Source organism: Pleurodeles waltl, chromosome 3_1 (genome assembly GCF_031143425.1).
Source record: "Pleurodeles waltl isolate 20211129_DDA chromosome 3_1, aPleWal1.hap1.20221129, whole genome shotgun sequence".
Taxonomy (NCBI): Eukaryota; Metazoa; Chordata; class Amphibia; order Caudata; family Salamandridae; genus Pleurodeles; species Pleurodeles waltl.
Genome location: NC_090440.1, coordinates 1,678,880,523 through 1,678,899,878, shown reverse-complemented (window position 1 = coordinate 1,678,899,878; position 19,356 = coordinate 1,678,880,523). Strand labels below are relative to the sequence as shown.

At 41.4% G+C, this 19,356-nt stretch overlaps 1 protein-coding gene across 1 annotated transcript in view; it reads left to right on the top strand.

The window, feature by feature from the left end:
• Positions 1–7,127, top strand: part of CCDC141 (coiled-coil domain containing 141) — a 646,235-nt gene extending 639,108 nt beyond the window's left edge. The window contains exon 25 of the mRNA XM_069225437.1: positions 4,282–7,127. Within this exon, the coding sequence (XP_069081538.1) occupies positions 4,282–4,558 (277 nt within the window). The 3' untranslated portion in view covers positions 4,559–7,127. The remainder of the gene's footprint in view (positions 1–4,281) is intronic.
• The last annotated feature ends 12,229 nt before the right edge of the window (positions 7,128–19,356 follow it).

Genomic DNA, 19,356 nt, shown 5'->3' with positions numbered 1-19,356 from the left:
CTTAAATAGCACTACTGGCCAATAGGAACCTGGTCCTAACCCTAACCAATCTGATTTGTAACCCTGATTCTAACAACTAATGGGAGACTAAGCCCTAGTCACCATTCATACCCCTAATCCTGACCACCAATCACAGCCCCAGAACCAGTAACCAATCACATTCCCAGCCCTAACCACCAATCACAGCCCTAGAACCAGCAACCAATCAGAATCTCAGCCCTATCCACCAATCACAGCCCTAGAACCAACAACCAATCAGAATCTCAGCCCTATCCACCAATCACAACCCTAGAACCAACAACCAATCAGAATCTCAGCCCTATCCACCAATCACAGCCCTAGAACTAACAACCAATCAGATTCTCAGCCCTAACCACCAATCACCATTCACAGCCCTAGAACCAGCAATCAATCAGATTCTCAGCCCTATCCACTAATCACAGCCCGAGCCTTGGATCCAGTAGCCAATGGAAAGACCAGCCCCCAACAACCTATCACGACAAATTATGCAATAACCAATAGGAACTTATATAAGGAGCAAGTTAACTGAAGTCCAGTCCCTGTGGCCAGGGAGGAGGTAGCTGCTGCTCTATTCAGAATCTCCTTGAATACAGACAGGCTGAATCCACACTTCCAAGCAAGCAGAGTCTACTTTCCAGGTAAGGGAGAGATTGTTTAAAAACAAACACTGGAATACTGCTTGGTGCGCACTCTGAAATGTGGCTTTTTTAAGGCAAAAAAACAGGGGGAGCAGACAGTTTCTAAACACAATTTAAATCACAGAAACAGATTAAACAGTCTCCTAAAACACACTCTGCAAAATGTATGTAGCCTTTTTACTTAGAAAAGAGGGGGGGGGTTATGAAGTCATGTGCCACAAACTAGAAAGGTAATTCACACAGTCACGGCAACAACAAAAGAATTAACAAAAAACACCACTTTAAAAGGTAAAGTTAGGTATAGAAAATCTATACATGCTTACCTGTCGATAATTTGATCCTTGATATTTTGGCTACAATATTAAAGTACCTCAATTTTCCCTACTTAGTATGGAGTACCTACACTCACAGTTGTTCACTTACACTCAAAAGCACAAACTGCACACTCTCACGAACTACTCTATACTTTCACGCTCTCTCAGACATGCACACATACTTTCAGAGAGTGAAGTGTAAGAGGTTGGTAAGATATTAAGGGAATGAATTAGGCTCCATATACACTTACTGCACATAGTGAACCAGTCATGACATAGGTCCTGATTTGTGTCTTGTTAGAGAGGGAATTCTGTCACAACAGTGAAGTAGTTCCCCTCCCACCAAGACTATGGTCCGCCTGCCCAATTTAAACTTCGTGCGTAGCATAGTTAGACAATGGTGGAACTACTCCATCTCCGCCAAGGTCAAACTCCTCCAACGGAGTAAGGGCTGTAGGAGTTTTGTCTACATGTCCACCAGCCCAAACTGATGAGCGGACATATAGCTGTTTTTCAATGCCGTCATCACCAGGAAAAATCTGGCGGTAAGGGGCATTGACTACTGCTCAATACCTCCCTCTCCATGGGAGCAAACTCCCATAGCGAAGGGGGCATTGTTTGTTTGTTTTTCTTTCAAAAAGAAAATCCCACTTTGGGATTTTGTTTTTTGAAAATGAAAAAAGTAACTGATTAACAGAACTGTCTGGCAAAGTTCCAGTGTGTTGGTAGGAACTACAATGATGGCAGTTCATATCAATGTTTACAATGTCTGTTATGCCAGAGGACATTTCATGATTTGGTAGGCAGCATTTCCGTATGATTTGTAATTTAGCTGATGGAAAATCTGTCACATTATAAATCAGGTCCTTAGTCAGTCTGTGAAAATCTCTGGTGCGGGAGAGAGGGATGAATGAAGGTGAGGTGGACTGGGTGGAAAAGTTGGTGAGGTGAGCTAAGTGAAGTGAGTCATGTATGATGTCATCCACAGAATAAAACTTAAGAACTCTTACACTCATTAGCAAGTGAGATGAAGGAGGATGTGTCGGAATGAGTGTGTGTGTGTGTGTGTGTGTGTGTAAAAGAGTGAGAAAGAGAGCAACAGGAGGATGGTGTTAGTGAGAGCACAGAATTTGACTCTGACATTCCCATGCACAAGGGAATTACACCACATTCGCAACATGACAATACAAAAGCTATATGGACATATTGGGACATTGTGAAGACTGGTAATTGGAGCTTAGATTGGAATTCTGCAAAGTGGTTTTATATGCAGGCGTGAACATGTGTGGTCAGATTGGAACTGTATGGAAAGTAACAACATAGGCAGGATCAGCCATTCTAGAGCCAAACCTGTGAATATACTGTAGCATTTTGTGGACTGGTTATATGGGAACATTGAGGCCTTATCGAATGTTAGCAGATGGGATCACTATGAAAACTGTTTGAGTTTACCAAGGCACCATGGGAAGTGATGGCTGACATTTGGGCAACTATGGAAATTGGTAATTTAGGCTTGCAAGGTACTTTAATAAACTGTCAATATGGGTGTGATAGCACAATTCGGTAACAGGTAATGCAAGCATATGAAGGCGCTGTGGACCCTGGTTTTGTAGATAAATACACTAAGGCCCTCATTACGAATGGCCTGGTTCTTGTGCAATAATTATTGCACAGAATAAAATCCGTCACTGATGTGTTCACGATTTATCAATGAATATAATGATCGCCTATTACAAGCTTTGCCCATAAAATGGGTCTTTAAATGTAGATTTGCATGCTTACTGCACCAGAATATGCATGTCACAGTATTCTCCAGGCATTTTTCCCCTTTGTAAATATTGGCATGTTTGATCTGCCAAATTGTATCCAGGGGATGGTGATATTATTGCACCCGTTATTTACTCAGTGTGAAAAGTTATGCACAACTCCTAATTCTGATATGTACAGTAACAGGAGTTGCAGCACCTATCGAATTATAGGGGCCACTCCTAATGAGGGCTTACAGCATTATGAAGTAGGCATGAAATGATTGCGCATATAGAACAGTTCTCAAGTGAAGATGTGGGCTTTGTCAGTGTTTATTTTCTTTTGTGTCTTTCTTTCTTACCTGATGACATTTTGGTTATTGGCAGTGTGTGCCATGCACAACTGTCCAGCAATCTTTCATTAACTATGCAGTGCCTCACTCTGAGGATTGAGCTTTCGCAAGTACAGGATGGCGAAGGCTTTTAGCTTACATTGTAACTGCATACACATTGGTAGGCAACATATGTTATCTAAAATTTATAAACAGACTTCCAAGAGGTGTTTCAGACCTCTTGAGCAAATCCAGCTTGCACTGAGCATAAAGGTTACAAAACCCCTTATTTAGTGAAGGCTTGTACAAGTGCTCAAGTGATGCAACAGGAGGCAAAATGTACGTTAATATGTTAGCCATGTTAAAGGCCTACAGGCACAGTGCTAAACTGGTTTACTTAGGGCCTCATTATGATCTTGGCGGTCTGGGCTGCCATGCCGGTGGTGGCGGTAAATACCGCCATCCGGCATGGTGGCCCAGACCGCCATATAATGACCTGCCCAAAACCCCATGGTGGAATACACCACCACCGCCAGCGGTAATGCTGGTGGGGGCGGTGTATTCCATTCCGCCAGCCTTTTCCCATCGGTTCACACCACCAGGGAAAGGCTGGCGGAATGGGTATCTTGGGGCGATTTGGGGTCTCCCTCAGGGCCCCAGCACTGCCCATGCAATTGGCATGGGCAGTGCAGGGGCCCCTGTACAGTGCCCCATCACGCAGGTCACTGCCCGATTTAAGGGCAGTGATCTTTGCTATGGGTGCAGCTGCACCTGCTGCACGCCAACATCCTTTTGGAGCCGCTGTCAATGTTATGGCCCTTTTCCCCGCTGGGCGGGCGGGGAAAACATTATACGGCCAGCGGTGGTAGTCACGTTGGCGGTTATCTATTGACCGCCAGTGCGGATCTCATCGGTTTTAACCACTGAGATCATAATGAGGGCCTTAGTAACTGTAGTAAATAAGTGTAGCATTACACCCATGTGTCTAGGGCAAGGGCATGCCTCTCCAAATCACTTTTCAGTTGATTCCTCAGTTGAGGATCCATGTTGAATGCAAATCTTCTGCTCTGGAAATCTGAACATTAATGAAGTTAATTGAGGTACAACCAGTGTTGCTTCACACACAGTATCAACTATGAAATGGTTTTCGAAAACTGCCTGTAACCAGAAATAATCTGTACCAATGTATTATGATGCAAACTTGACTTTAAACCTTGACTCTCTGCTTCAGGTACAAGAAGGGCCACATACTGTCTACAGATGAAAATTTAAAGGTCTTAAAAAAAGAGACCAAGCACTCGATCTTCATTGGGAAGGTGTGCATGGAAGATGGTGGCTTCTATATCGCTCGGGCCACCAATGTGAATGGTTCTGTCACTTCCGGTGCAGTCCTCAGTGTCGGAGGTAACAGGCCACCCATCAAGAGTGTGGACTGGATAAGCCTCCTTATCCTGGTCATCAGTGTATTATTGATACACCTGCTCGTCAGACAGTGGCGGTGGGACTGACAGCAATGGACCTAGCAGCCCTTCGGGAGCAACAACATGAAGGCATTTCTGATTCTATGCATTGTATTCAGTAGTCTGATCACCTTTCCATATTGCTGTTCTGCGTTCACATGTATTCCACCTTTTCATCTAATACATCTGTGTGCCTTCAATTCTTCAGTGTGCAGGTGGGCTTTTAGAGTGTGGTTGGTAGAAAGAATTACAAATGGCCAAAATGACCACATTCTAAGTGTCGTTGTCAGTAGCTGCACCTTCTAAATAGCTTGTGTCACAGTGGCATTTTCCATCACATTTCAGTAATCAGATATTCTTCTTTTCTGCAATGATAACAATTAGCTGTCACTTGCAAAGCACATTCTTGCCATGAATCTACAGTGCACCAGTGGTTGCATGTCACAGTGTCATGGATGAAGTAGACCTACAGATATCTTTTACCATATCAACTAATAAGATTGCATTAGGGCAAATGTAGATATACTCCACCATGATGATATTCCGGAAATGATACTCTGGTCATGATATAGCTGTAGGTCGGTATTTTGACTAGTATAACGTGGTACAACATCTGCATGACTAGGATAACACATTGAGATCTTATTCTATGCAAGTTCATGTTTTTCTCTATCTGGAATGGCCCACTTAAAACCATATTTTAAATTCCTGTGACAGTGCACTGCTCTTCTTCTTAGCCCTCCACACTGCTAAATTCCCAGTTCGTTTTTTTTTTTATGAGTTGTTGCTGAAGGTTTTCATGTTTCTAAAAACTCCCAATTTCCTGCAAATAAGGTATGGAGCTCTAGGATTTTAAGCGATTTCTCAAGACCACACATTACACAAGGAAGCAACCCAAGGTTACGATCCAGGATTCCTGGCTTCTCAGTTAAGAATGTTGCCAAACAACCAAGCCTTTACCCCGCAGGCATTACAACGTGCTGACCATTTCATTGTATCGTAGTACCATGCAGGGCTTTACAAAGCATGCCTATACACCAAAATGCTGTTGTAAAGTTTGATATTCTTCCATATATTTGTATACATAAACTATGGGTGTGTGTGTATGTATATATATATATATATATATATAAATATATATATATATTATAATTTGTGTTTGATTTTGGAGAGGTGACCCCAATCATATCACAGGATATTGTGACATTCTGACATGGATCCGGCTCTCCTAGAACGACATTGAACACCTCTGGTTGAATCATTTGTTTTAAATAAATACAACCATATGAATGCTTGGTCTGTAGGGAACTAGTTGTGTGTTTTTGCTTATATTACATATACTGTGTACACTACAAAACCAAATTGTTGGAAATGGAGGACTCACGAAGGCGAGGTGACAGAAAGCGTGAGGTACAGGTGCAATGTTCACACTACATGTGTATTTTTAAAATACAAAAGAAAGGGTTCACAGATGATAGTTATATTTTGCAAGAAAATATAATTTATAGCTAAGGAGTTGACCAAGCAATGACAATGTACAAGAGCAACTATGAGGCCTAATGCACATATTGTAGGCCATGCATAACTAATATACATAAAAACATTTAAAAAATATACAGGCGAGGTGACTGCACATGTCTAGGGAGGAGGCAGCCGTATTACCGAATGTAGGCGTGTGGGTAGGTAAGTGGGGGGCACAGCTGTGGTATCTTCTAGGTAGGCATTAAGGAGAATAGAAAGGTATTAGAGGGGTGTGCAATGTTGTGCCGAGATGACAGTGAGCTTTAGTATGTGGTGGCTGGCATGTTCAGTAGAAAGGAAGCTGTGCCTTTCGCGGAGCTGAGACAATGTTACTTTATTCAATGAATGAATGAATGAATGAGGCTGAATCGTAGTCCTCTCCCCCGTAAGTGAATCTATTAGTTCCTGTTGCAAGGGAATGCTCCTATGAAGTCCACGATTAAAGGAGATTGATCCCAGAGAGTCACGTCCAGTGCATAAGGGGTTTATAGAGGGAAATACATTGATAATTTTGTATTTTGGTTGACTAGAGAAGGTGCAGGCTTCGTGATCCTCTAAACTATTGCAAATATATTCTAGCGTTTTAAGAGTTTGTTATAATTGTATTCATTTCTCGGTCTCAAAATTCCATCGTTTGTTGTTTCCTTCTAGGGGATGTCATCCAGGTCTGGGGCTATTAAAAGTCCTGGTATTTTAACAGTCATGATCTCTTCTTATTTCCTAATTGTTATTAGGACTAACCTCCAAGGAGTGACAGGTGTCATATTGCGGTAGTCCGACTTTCTCCTCACACACTGAAGTTTGAAAGGCCCTCTAGGCAATACTTCCTAATTTCTGAGAAAACATTCTCCTCTCTGTTTACCCTTTAGCCTTCTCCCAGTAAGCCCTCTCTAGCTCTGCGTTTTCCTTTTAATCATGCGTTCCAAATTCCCTTCACTTATTCCTTAAAATGGATGGAGCTACGTCTTTAACTATTTTCTTCATTTTGCCTAATAGCATTAGAAAGTCCTGTTATAGGGAATGCTCTTTGTTTATGCTCATATTTTTGACTGTTCTGTATATGGAGAAATGTAAAGCTATGACAATAAACTATGCAAACGCCAGGCGGATAAAATTTCGATAAAGTTTGTTTATTGGTCGTCTTGAATTATGACTAAAAAACTTGTTAAACAGAAAAAAGACTGAGGCGAAGATTCACTGCTGCAGAGTGGATGCACCATTCTGGGCATTGTGGCACAAGTAGCCACTTATCTAAGCAAATACGTTTAAAAAAAGGAAATAAAGCGTTCCAAGCAACTTCATGAATAAAAACATAAGGGACAAATAGAGCAACGCTTTACTATTTAGCCCACCCACCTGTGTATTCAAGATTCTCAGCCCAAACCTCTAAAGTTAGTGGTTAGGAAGAAGGCAGTGCTTAGTTTGTGTCAGTGTTTCCGGTGCTTGGCACTCACACTTATTTGTAAACACCAGCACTTTTTATGAGAGTGCACCACATGGTAACACCGTGTGTGTATTTTAATCAAAGTTCAATTGTGGATAATTTAATTGTTTAATACATCTTTGAAAATGATAGAACTCAGACTTAAACCTGAAGTTTAAAGTGCGGTGTTGGGTGTGCCAGTTGCAGTGGACCTGTGTTAAATACCTTGAGCCCTGGTACTTACATTTTTACAAATTAAGCACTTGAAGATGGTTCCCAGATCCCAGGTTACAAAGTGCGCAATTACGATGCACATTTGCTCCGGATAAGACTACAGCCCAAGAATTTATAAATTAGGCATATGATTTTCCGTATTCAAGTGTGAATGTTGAGCATGTGGAACTGTAGGCTGAACCGCGAGATTGGGTCTCATCTTTCCATTGCCTAATCACTTAGAAGTTGATTTTTTTTTACATTTTAAGGCCATTACTCTGGCCTTTTGGGGGCTTGCTTGGAGGATTTTGCCATAATCTAATTTTACCAGGATAGACAACTACCTCGTCAAGCAGATTACCAGGAGCTCACTGGTTATAAAAAGTATATTGTTGTCAACAGGGTAAACCTTGGAATTCATGTTGAAATCAAACTTTTTTAATGGATTTCGGGAAGATGACCACGGGTTGAATTGATTTTGACTTTGCAGTCATTTCATTTTTTTCACACTCAAACTCATCAAATCTACTGGAGCTTTAAGGGTCCACCAAGACCTATAAATGAGTCTTGAGGCCAGAAACAGAAAAATAGAGTTGAAATTCCTTGAATAGCAATGAAAAGTTAGATCACAAGCTCCTGGCATTTCCAAGAGGGATAACATTTAAAGTCTAGGGAGTTCACCATTCACCAACACACCCAATAGCATATGTCAAGACAATCTTCTTCATACATTCACTTAACCCATTATAAGCCAAAAACACCCAACACCATAATCCAATTCACACATCGTTGCATGTCGTCACAACAAATATCACATGTCAGCATACCAACTATCGTATGTCCAAATAACCAGCATCACAAGTCCACACACCCACCATAAATATCCAATACACACACTGTCATATTTACTCACAGCATACCACATCATACATTCAATAATATGCCAATACTCCCACCTTCCTATTTGTGCTCTTCTTCCATCATATGCCAGCTACGCAACATAACCTATGACCACATACATGAAAAGTTATCATCCACACATCCACCAATATATGCTCACGTGTCCGCATCAGACAACCACACAATCACGTTCAAATATCCACGCTTGCCAACATATGTACCTACACCAATCATCATATGCCAAGCAACCACTGTCATACAGCCACTCAGTCACTACATATGCAAATACAGCTACCATGTTCATCCAACCACCCACCATTATGTATACACACTTCCAGCACACTCCGACTATCATCATATGCCAGCACACCGATTATCATGCACTCATACAACCAGCATTAACCAACCACTCTAAGAACTTTGGCCACCTGTATGATACGTTTTTGCATTTGCAAACGTTGCGAATCGCAAAATTCGGCCGTTTGCGAATACAAAAAAAAACACATTTGCAGCGCAATTTTCATGGAATTGCAAAAATAGCGATTCCTTAAAATTGCGACCTCATTTAGAGAATCGCAAATTGCAATTCTCTAAATAGGAAATCGCAAATAGAGAATTCCTGTTTGGGATTTCCAAAGCACATTTCTTAAGCATTTCCTAAATGCGAATTGGGCATTTAGGAAATGCAATTACCACAAACTCAAGTTTGGTGGTAAGCATGTGCAAATTTAAAAAATGCATTATAAATGCATTTTTTAAATTGACATATAGCGCACACATGCCCCTAAGGCACATGTCCACAAATATTTTTTGGGGGTGTATCAGAGGGGGATATAAGCCCCCAGCATCATGGGGTTTGCATTACCTAATTTGCGAATTCCCAACTGGAATTCTCAAATTGGGAAATGCTAAACCATTCACACATAAAGGCCCATAGGGTTGAATGGAGTCCCATTCTCTATTTGCGATTCGGTAATAGCGTTTGCAAATTTTAAGAAATCGCTATTACTGAATCGCAAAATTCATACATCCCATTTTGCATTTCTTAAATAGCGATTTCTTAAAATTTGCTATTTAGGAAATGCAAATCGGATTTTTGATACATCTGGCCTTCAGTCACGCCATCAGGCACTCTTTTCAAAACGTAAAAAACATAATTAATGATTCTTTCAAATGCATCTAACATTAAGCATTCTCAAGTTAGAACCCGGGTGAGAGTTAAAGTTGTCGTGCTGTGGGAGATTGTGACACTAGCTGAACGTTTTTTGAACAAAATGTAATAAAAAAATATATTCTAGTAAACTAAAATTGAAAGGGAATTATGGTATATGTTTGTAGTAGCTTTCCCATAAAACTAAAAAGTTCACAAATTTCCAAGTTAGGGTATTACTGTCACCCCTTGTCTCAACCTTATTATAGTAAGTAAACCTTAACTTTAATTGTGGTTATTCCATATTATAGCTTGGGATGATATGTGTTTAAGGAGCTAATTTATTACGTGTATAGGTGCGTGAAATATTGAGCTTGTGTGTGTAAATAGATCGGTCAACTGTAGCAGTCTTTGATTATAATTGAGATCACGTAAACACTTAGGCTCAGATTTAAGACAAATGGTGCTTCACATCGTGAAGTGCCTCTTTTCTTGCACCACCCTATGCCCCCCCTAACGCCACCATGTGCGCACCGTATTTAAGAACATTAAAGTATTAGGAACAATAAGGCCTGTGTAGAATTTGTGATGCTATTGTGGTGCTTTGCTCCACTAGTTTCTAAAGTTCTGACTCAAAGTGCAAGGAGGCTCACTGATTCCAATGGGTGTGTCCTTTTAACGCCTGTTTTCAGTAGGCATTAAAAATGATGCCAAGTATGGCGCAATTAAATCTTGTAGATTTCATTGCACCATTTTTGCGGGCCTCCTTGCACCGGAACGCTCCCTTTGCATACATTATGCATGGCACATGCATAATGTGGTGCAAGGGGTCGCAAAGTGGCAGAATGCATGTATTGTACCACTTTGTAGATAAGGTGCCGCATTTTCGACAATCTAATGCTAAAATTGTATCAAAAATATGACACTAATGTGGCATTAGATGGTGCAAGCCCATCCTTACATTTGGGCCTTAGAAAGCTAAACTATTTTTAGGTCTATAAACTTTGACCCCATTTGCTGAAAATGTAGAAAATTGTCTGAGGTTCGTTCATGTCTGAATCATTTTGCCATTTTGTGTTCAATAGATTTCCAAAGTTATAGGGCACATGATGCTTTTTGCCATTCAAATAATGTCAGAAAGGTATGAATTGGTTCAATTTAAGGGTCTTCTGAGATTTAAAAATCAAGGCCCATATTTATACTTTTTTTAGCGCCGCATTTGCGTAGTTTTTTGATGCAAAATTGGTGCAAACTTACAAAATACAATGAGTTTGCACCGATTTTACGTCAAAAAACGACGCAAATGCGGCGCTAAAAAAAGTATAAATATGGGCCCAAATCTTATTAGCTGACACATAAAACATATGGTCAGCTATTGTTGGGGTCGAGAATCATGGAGCTACAATCTCAGCCTTATGCAATATGATTGACCAAAGGTAGCAGAAAATGTTTCTGCTGTTGGTCTTAACTAGGTTCAAGTAGACTGCAGCGGAAAGGAATTGTTTTCAGAAAAAGAACATGATTTGTGCTGGTGGTTACTGGTTGATTCCACTGGCACTTACTTCACATGACCTAGACACGTTCATGCTTCCCACCCCATCTCAATCTTCATCAAAAAAGCTATGGCTGCCTGTCTCTCCAGTCCTGCCTACTTGTACGGACCTTGGTATTAAGGCTGTTGTGCTTTGTGGCATGGTGACAACACATTGGTGAAAGCCACAATGATTGTCAACCCACCCGTCTGACTCCTGAGCCTAATATTAGATAATCTAGTGTGCCACTGCTTCATACTCAGTTGGATGGGGACAGTCATGGCTTAGAAAGACCATGCACTTTGACATGTACTGGCTTTGAAAGTGCATGTGCATTTGTAGTGCTATGCTTTTTTTATTGCTATGCTGCTCTCTGCCTGTTAGCCTGGCCCTACCTGTGCCAGTGAAAACCACTAGCCCTGCTGGCTGATGTTGCCTAAAGCCAGGAGGGACCTGTCAGAGAATGAATTTTCAATTTTCCTGAGCAACTTTAGCCTAGACTGACACATTCCAGAAAGTGCTGCAAGAGAAATGCATCAGCTGACTCTTGAAGGCAGACACATGATGAAGGTCTGCATCTTAAAAAACAAAGAGTATGCTGGAAGCTATGTTTATGCACAGTCTTCTCCCCATGTCTTCAGGATTACAATCTCAATTGGCGAGGATAAACTTTAGTAATATTCAAAAGGGTTGGCTTTGGACACTTTACAACCAGACCAAAGGGGTGTTTGTTGATAATTTTTATGTTACCAGACAACAGAAGACAGAACAAAGAATGGGTCGTACACTTCTAAAGAACTTTTCTTGTGCCCCTTAGCGCCCCCCCATCACTACCATGTAGGCAACATATTTAAAATATGGTGCACCATGGTACAGGGCAGGGAGCAATAGCGTCAAAAATTTGGCGCTAACCATGAGCAATACATAGGTGCCCATTGTAACCAATGGTGTGCCCCCTAAAAGTAGCCGCAAAAAATGATGCAGTGGAATCTCTTGGATTCCACTGCACCATTTTTGCGGTCCCCCTAATGGGGGTACACTCCCTTTGCATACATTATGCGTGGCTCATGCATAATGTGGCACAAAGGAGTACAAAGTGGCGCAATGCATGCATTGCGCCTCTTTGTAAATATGGTTTGCCGTTTTTGCTATAATATTGCCACATTAGCGTCAAATAATGACGCTAAGGTGGCGATATATGGCGCAAGGGGTTCCTAAATCTGCCCCGTATATTGGCCAATACTTGCTGGATCAACCATTGATGAAATGATAGAATGTGATGGCTATAAGTCTTATCTGGGAGGTGTATGTATCCAGGATTCTCATGCAGTCAAGATGGGACAGCTGTATGCCAAGAAGGCAAAATTAGAAGTCTGGAAATTTGAGAAATGGCTGACTTGTGGGACGGTGAGATTCTAGTATGTCTCAGAACAACATTTACCAGACAATTGATTTAATGTACGCATATATTTGACTATTCAGCTAGATACCATACCAAACCTGACAAAGCAGGCTCTCTTTTGGGTTGGTTAATATGCACTGAGAAGACAAATGTGCCCGTATGGATGCTTAGAAATGCTGTAGGTGGATTGACTAGTACCCATAATGGGATAAATGAAGGAATATGGACCGACTAGGGAAAACATACTCAGCACCTGACATTCTAGGTGATCAAGTGATAGGGAATTATATTGATGAAGCAGGGCATGGATGCTGTCTTATGAGCAGTTGGTGATACGAGCCACGGCACTGATCTTAGAGGGCGATGCAACAGCAAAAAAAGAGGTAAGAAGGGTAAAAATATAAATCTCTGATGGTCTCCCATCGGAGTTCTAGGACACATATACCTTGATTTTTTGCCTCCAGGCTCCTGGGGTTGTCCAAGCTGGGCCGGGACCAGAAGATGTTGCTACCTGTATGTTGAGAAGCCATGTGAGTCATTGTTAAAAAAAAGTAAGTGCCAGGGCCCTTGTCAGGGGGCCAAGGGTGCTTGCACCACCCATTGCCCCTGCCAGTGCTGCCAATGACAGTATTAATGCAACAACTAACACTCACACTCCTACAAGTGTGACAATTTAGACTATTCTAGCTGCTCAAAGCTATAAGAATGGCTGGGGCGGAAGGTATTAGTCATTTTAAATGTGTATAGTAGGAAATCTTTATTCGGTTATGGAGCCATAAAATCACATACAACCATATTAATCAATAAAATATATACAAACTATATGATAACATTGCTGTGTATTACATTGTGATATTAGCAACAGTTTTATTTCATATCAATTCAGTATATAATCCAAGAGTTATAATCAATATACAGCAATAGTACTTTTGGATTGGTTCACTAGTATAGACCTGATAACAAAAATTCTTCAATAACAACCAAACCAACTCAACTGTAGAATAAATCATGGGATGTCTACAGTATCCTCCCAGCATGTGCCTAATAAATACCAAATACTTCCAGGCACTAAAAACTTAATGGAGACATTAAGTATAAATCAAATATAGATATACTACACCTGCACTCTTTTTGCCTAACCTGCCACATACATATCAAAAAGCAAGAAACCGCAAAAACTATGGCTTGCCTGGTAACACTTTTTGGAATTCTAAACACCACTCTATAATCACTGGTACGAACATTTCTATATAGTGGGAGAATTTTTCCTCTATATCCTGAATAAGCCGGAGAAAAAAATAAAACATGCTCCACTGTTTCAGGAGCCTTGGAGCAAGAAGATAACGCCCATCTGCCTCCTTAGGATCTAGCTATCAATAAAAGAATAAAGTGGCAAGATCCCAAACCAAAATTTAATGTAGAGAGACTTGGCTTGTGCGTGTTCTATCTCATCCAAAAGATCTTCCAGTTTATAATCATCTCTATGTTCCAGGAATGCTACTGTAAGAGAACCAAGGGTAGAATTCCCTAAAAGGGATCAATCTCTACATTTCAAATAAAGGTTCTTAATCATTACTTTGAATAACCCGGTAACCTCCTTTGGGTTTACCACAGGAGCTCACACCCAATCTGAAGAAGACACGGTTTTATATGTCTAAACCGGGGAATGTTAAAATTTCCACTAGGCCCTGCTGATAGGATACCAATTCTGGAGTGGTCCACAGTCTTCTCTAGTACAAGATAGGTCACAGTCCTATCTTGTCACCAATTGATCATAAACCTAGGTCTCATCTTGGAGAGACTAGCGGAGTAATATCAGGAACATTAGCTATTGAACACATGAATCAGTTTTCAACTATCAGCAAAGCTGATGTGTTCTCACATCCCCAAATCTCTGCACTGTAGAGAGTTGCTGCAAGGGCCTAGCAGTTATACATTTTTATGACTGGTGAGACTGGCCGAAAATCGGAACCTTGCTGCATCTTCATGATGCCCCCAGATTTTTGTTCTTATCCTAGTCTGCATTTGGTGATGTGAGGTTGCCAGTCAAAGGGCCAAAATAATAGTCCCCAAATAATCCAAACTATGTGCTCTCTCCAATAATACCCTGTTAAGCGAAGGATTGGCTCCAGAGGATTTATTGAGATTGAAAACCATAAGCATAGTTTTTTCAATGTTGATCTGTAGGCCCCTCTGTTTGCAGAAGCACTCTAACTGATCCAATAACTTTTGAAGCCCCATGGACGATGATTCTGAGATCAGAAATGTGTTATCTGCAAACAGAAGGGCCAGAACCCTGCCCTTAGCTAGCCTCAGGGTATCATTCTCACTTCTCTAAATAGGATACCAAATCATTAACAAACAAGGTAAATAGGGTTGGGGCAAGGACACACCCCTGACACACACCCCTGTCTACAGGAACTGGATCAGCCAACTTACCCTGGGTCCCACATCTAGCCTGAGCAAATTATTAGAATGCAGTCTTATATTAACATCAAGTAGACACTTTGGAACCCCAATTCCAGTGAGCACTTCCCACAGAGTTGCTCTTGGAACTACGTCAGAGTCAGATCCAAGATCTACAAATGCCATGTAAAGTTGACCACCTCCCAGAGTGACAAATTTCCAGTAGAGCAACCGAAACAGAACACCTGGTCATGTGTGCTTGTGCAATCCCTAGAACTGGCTTGTATAGGAGAAAGCATATCTGAAGCAGTAAGACAATCACAAAGCCTATCTAGGATAATCCTGCTAAATAGTTTTTAGGTACTATCAACTAGGCTAATGAGCGTATAGTTGGATGGAAGTTCCCTAGAGCCTTTTTAAAATATTGATATAATCTCTGCCACTGCCCACGTAGGGTGCATAGGAGCACCTCCCAGAATGGCATTATGGATTTAATTGACTCTCTCCATTGGATTCAAGTTGTTCCATGGGTACATCCAGAAACTGCATGGCTTCAAGACCATTGGCAACCACCTTATAAACCTCCCTGCAATGCAATCAGAGTCTGCTCCATTATGCTCCATTTTATCCTACGCCGATTATTGGTTAATCTAAGCCTGGTGTCAAAATGTTTGGCATGGGTGCTGGGGATAGTGATTCCTAATGGTCTAAAGGTGAGATCAAGTGCATTATGGTCACTGTCCTGTCAGGCAATTACAATCATATCAAATAGTTTAGTCCGCAGTCTAATGTCTAGCAAAATGTAATCAATAAGGCTGGTGTTACGCATAGAGTTGAACGTGTGTGACCCTTCTTTATCAGAGACCGTTCTCCCATTGCAGACTCGTAGGCCTCGGTTTAAGGTACATGCGTTCAGTTGAATAACACCTTTTGTTTATTGAGGGAATTGTAAGCCCTGGGATTGTAAAACATAATCTTCCTTGCTCATAAAATGTTCTTCATTAAAGCCCATTGGTTCAAATTTACAGTTAAAATCCCCTGTGAAACTTTTGTGGATAGCTATTTTGAGGGCTACTAAATGAGAATTCACCAGATCTATGAACAGTAGCTCAAAATGATTACCCACTGATCTACAATCAACGTTATATATGTAATCGATTTTTTTGCAGGAAACCCCATACTAACACAAAGTAAGTCCCGGGAGCCCAGGTCAATCTCCCTTGCCAAACAATATAGGGTGGTCTTCACCATATTGTTAGTCCACCTGATGACCGACCCCTCTTAGAAGAGACTGCAGCCTGGCTAAAATGAAAAAAGTCAGAATGAAATTGAGGGGACAATGATCAGGTCTCCTGAAAAAGACAAATATCAAACATGTGAATGAACTGGCACCAATCTGGACAGAACAGATTTGTAGTGTTCCCTGCAAGATTCCCGCATACTAGCTTAGTGGAAGTGGCTATTTCAACATTGGCAGGATCTTCACTAAGGGCTGTAGGAGTAATTTCCTTGGGCTCGCCAATAAGAGTTGATGACAGTCTAGGCTTAGGGTGATCGCCCAGATTCTCAAACACTTGGGTTGAAGATCCAAACATGTGTATGTTTCCAGTATGTACTGAAACTGGATGGACAAGCTGAACTTTTAGTTTATTCAGGGGAGTAGAGGCCAAAGATTCCCCTCCACCCTCCCCTAGATTAATGCAGCCTGGGTCAACTGCCAGTTGTCAGTCCACCTCTTCCACATTTGCTAGGTGCTGTAAACGATTGGCTAGAGGGATTTCAAAGACAGGTCGCAAAGTTGCAGGTCTCCTAGTTAATGGATGTGTGCAGACCTGTGGCAAGTTGAAATTAGTCTAAGGTTTACAGAAATAAAGAAGGGGAAAAAGTTGAGAACGATCTGAATTGACTGGGCTAGCATGATAATAGGGTAACAGCAATTGCACAAGATGAGGTGAATGGAAATTAATAATAACACAATCCGCTTTGCAATCTTTTAAAGAGCATCCAATCAAGGTGACTCAGGATATCATAATAATATCTTTAGTCAGAATGTTAATATTGTCAGTGAGGGCCCCAAGCACATGTACTCACTTAGGGCCTGATTTATACTTTTTTAGCGCCACCTTTGCGTCATTTTGTGACGCACAAGCGGCTCAAACTTACAAGATATAGGCCCATATTTATACTTTTTTAGCATAGCGTTTGCGTTATTTTTTGACACAAACTTGCAAAATTCAATTGTATTTTGTATGTTTGCGCCGCTTTTGCGTTAAAAAGCAGCGCTAATGTGGCACTGAAAAAGTCTAAATACTGGCCATAATTGTATTTCGTAAGTTTGCGCCACTTTTGCATCAAAAAATGATGCAAATGCGGCACAAAAGAAGTGTAAATATAGGCCTCATTTCTCAAGGATTCCTGGGATTTGGGCGTGGTGGGCTATGGCATGTTTTTAATCACCATTACATATGGGGTGGCTTCAGGGGTTAAATTCATGCAAGGCTTAAGAGCATTAAAAGGCAGCTGTTGTGGACCCTGGCAAATATCAGATGGAGTAAGTCCCACCATGTTAGCTGCAGATCCTGACGCGCTTGCTGCTGCCCTGGAATGGTTATGGGGACTTGACAATAGAGCTGTCATTATTATTATCCACAGGCACTGAGTTTGGCATCCGCTGAGTTGGCTCCACAGAATTTTGTAACATCCTTTCATATGCAGCAGCGTTACCATCTTTGCCTGCCATGCTGCTGTTAAGAGATGCAGGTAAATCAACTTTGGCTGCATTAATAGTTTGAATTTGCAAAATCACCAGTGATTTTAAATCTTTTATTTTGGTCTTGAGGCCTCGCAATTCAGTGATCACAGCCTCACAATTCAGGTTATTATGCTCACACAAGTGGGCTCAATGGGAGTGGGACTGTGTCTGCACTGCTGTCTGCTCTCACAAGCTGACTCTCTGGGACCGCCACTAGTATTACCCAAAGCAGAAGTAGGTTCAGTGTTTCCAAAGTCATCGGTTACTTTAATTGCATCCCCTGCATGAATAACAGGGCATCTCGCTGTCAGCTTTTAACACTATGACCTTTCGCAGCCTATCTTGCAAAGAGTTTCTTAGACCTAGAAATTACCCCTTTTGGGCTCAACCTTCCTTTATTGCACTAGGGCAGTTTATTAAAGATGTTCCATTGCGGTTCATTCAGGGAGAGTAGAGGGCTCTGGTGTGGAGACAACAGGTCGGTCAGCTAGTAGAAGATCAGCTTCATGAATGAGTGTGCCAATGGCTCTGATAGAACAATTAGTTACAGTACAATGAGTGCTAGCTCACTTGCTGCCTCCCACAGGGAGCAAGTCATTCACCTTTGGTTTCCCAATCAATCATGTAGGAGCCAGGAGGAGGACAATCACTGAACTTATAATTACCAGCAGTAGTAATGGAAGAAAATCTACAACAGAGCCAAGAGGGGTGGCCCAGCTCAGCTCAGCCACATCTAGGCACAGACAGGCCTGCTCTTGGCCTGGTCTTCGCCTGTGCATGCGCCCGGACTACTTCCACACGGCAGGAGAACTACATGTGCGGTGATGTTAACAGGCTTCTTCCCTGCCTCGTAGTTCTGACCCGCAACGCTCACTCCACTCAGGGTTTCGCCTGCCATAAAGGTCGCCCTGGAAGCAGTGGGCTTGAGCTGAGATTCATTCTTGGAGGGCCCACAATGGAATTATAAAAAGGTAACTATCTTCTGCTGGTAAGTGAAACGCCATGCTGTGCTACACGACTCATATGTTGTCTGTGAAAACATGTGGTAGTATCGCAAAGCCTTGTAGCTTTCATGTAAAAATTCCATAGACCAGTAAAGTACTCAAAACACTTCAAATAAAATGTATTTGCAGAAAACACAACAGTTTCATATTGGCCCTCCATGTTGCCGTATATTTGTAAAAATAGCTTAACTCATTAAAGTTGCAAGACGAGTGCATGCCACCAAGGACATAGGAAAAGAATATATTGAATTAATAAACAACAGTTGTTGTGCTCATCTATAAATTATACTGTTGCAGACTGTCATAAGTGGGGGTGTTGCAAATGAAGTGCAGGTGCTGAGCACTGGAAACTACCTGCTCAAAGAAAGCACTAATGAGAGTGACCATCCTCAAGCCAGATTGTGGCCAATAGGAGGTGTCCTCATATCGACCGCTCTCAATTCTGAATATTAATTACAAGATACTGTACAAAATACTTGTGGCTGGTGGGAGATAAATTGCCAGTTGTGGTGTTAATCGACGTGGAGAAGGTATTTGACAACC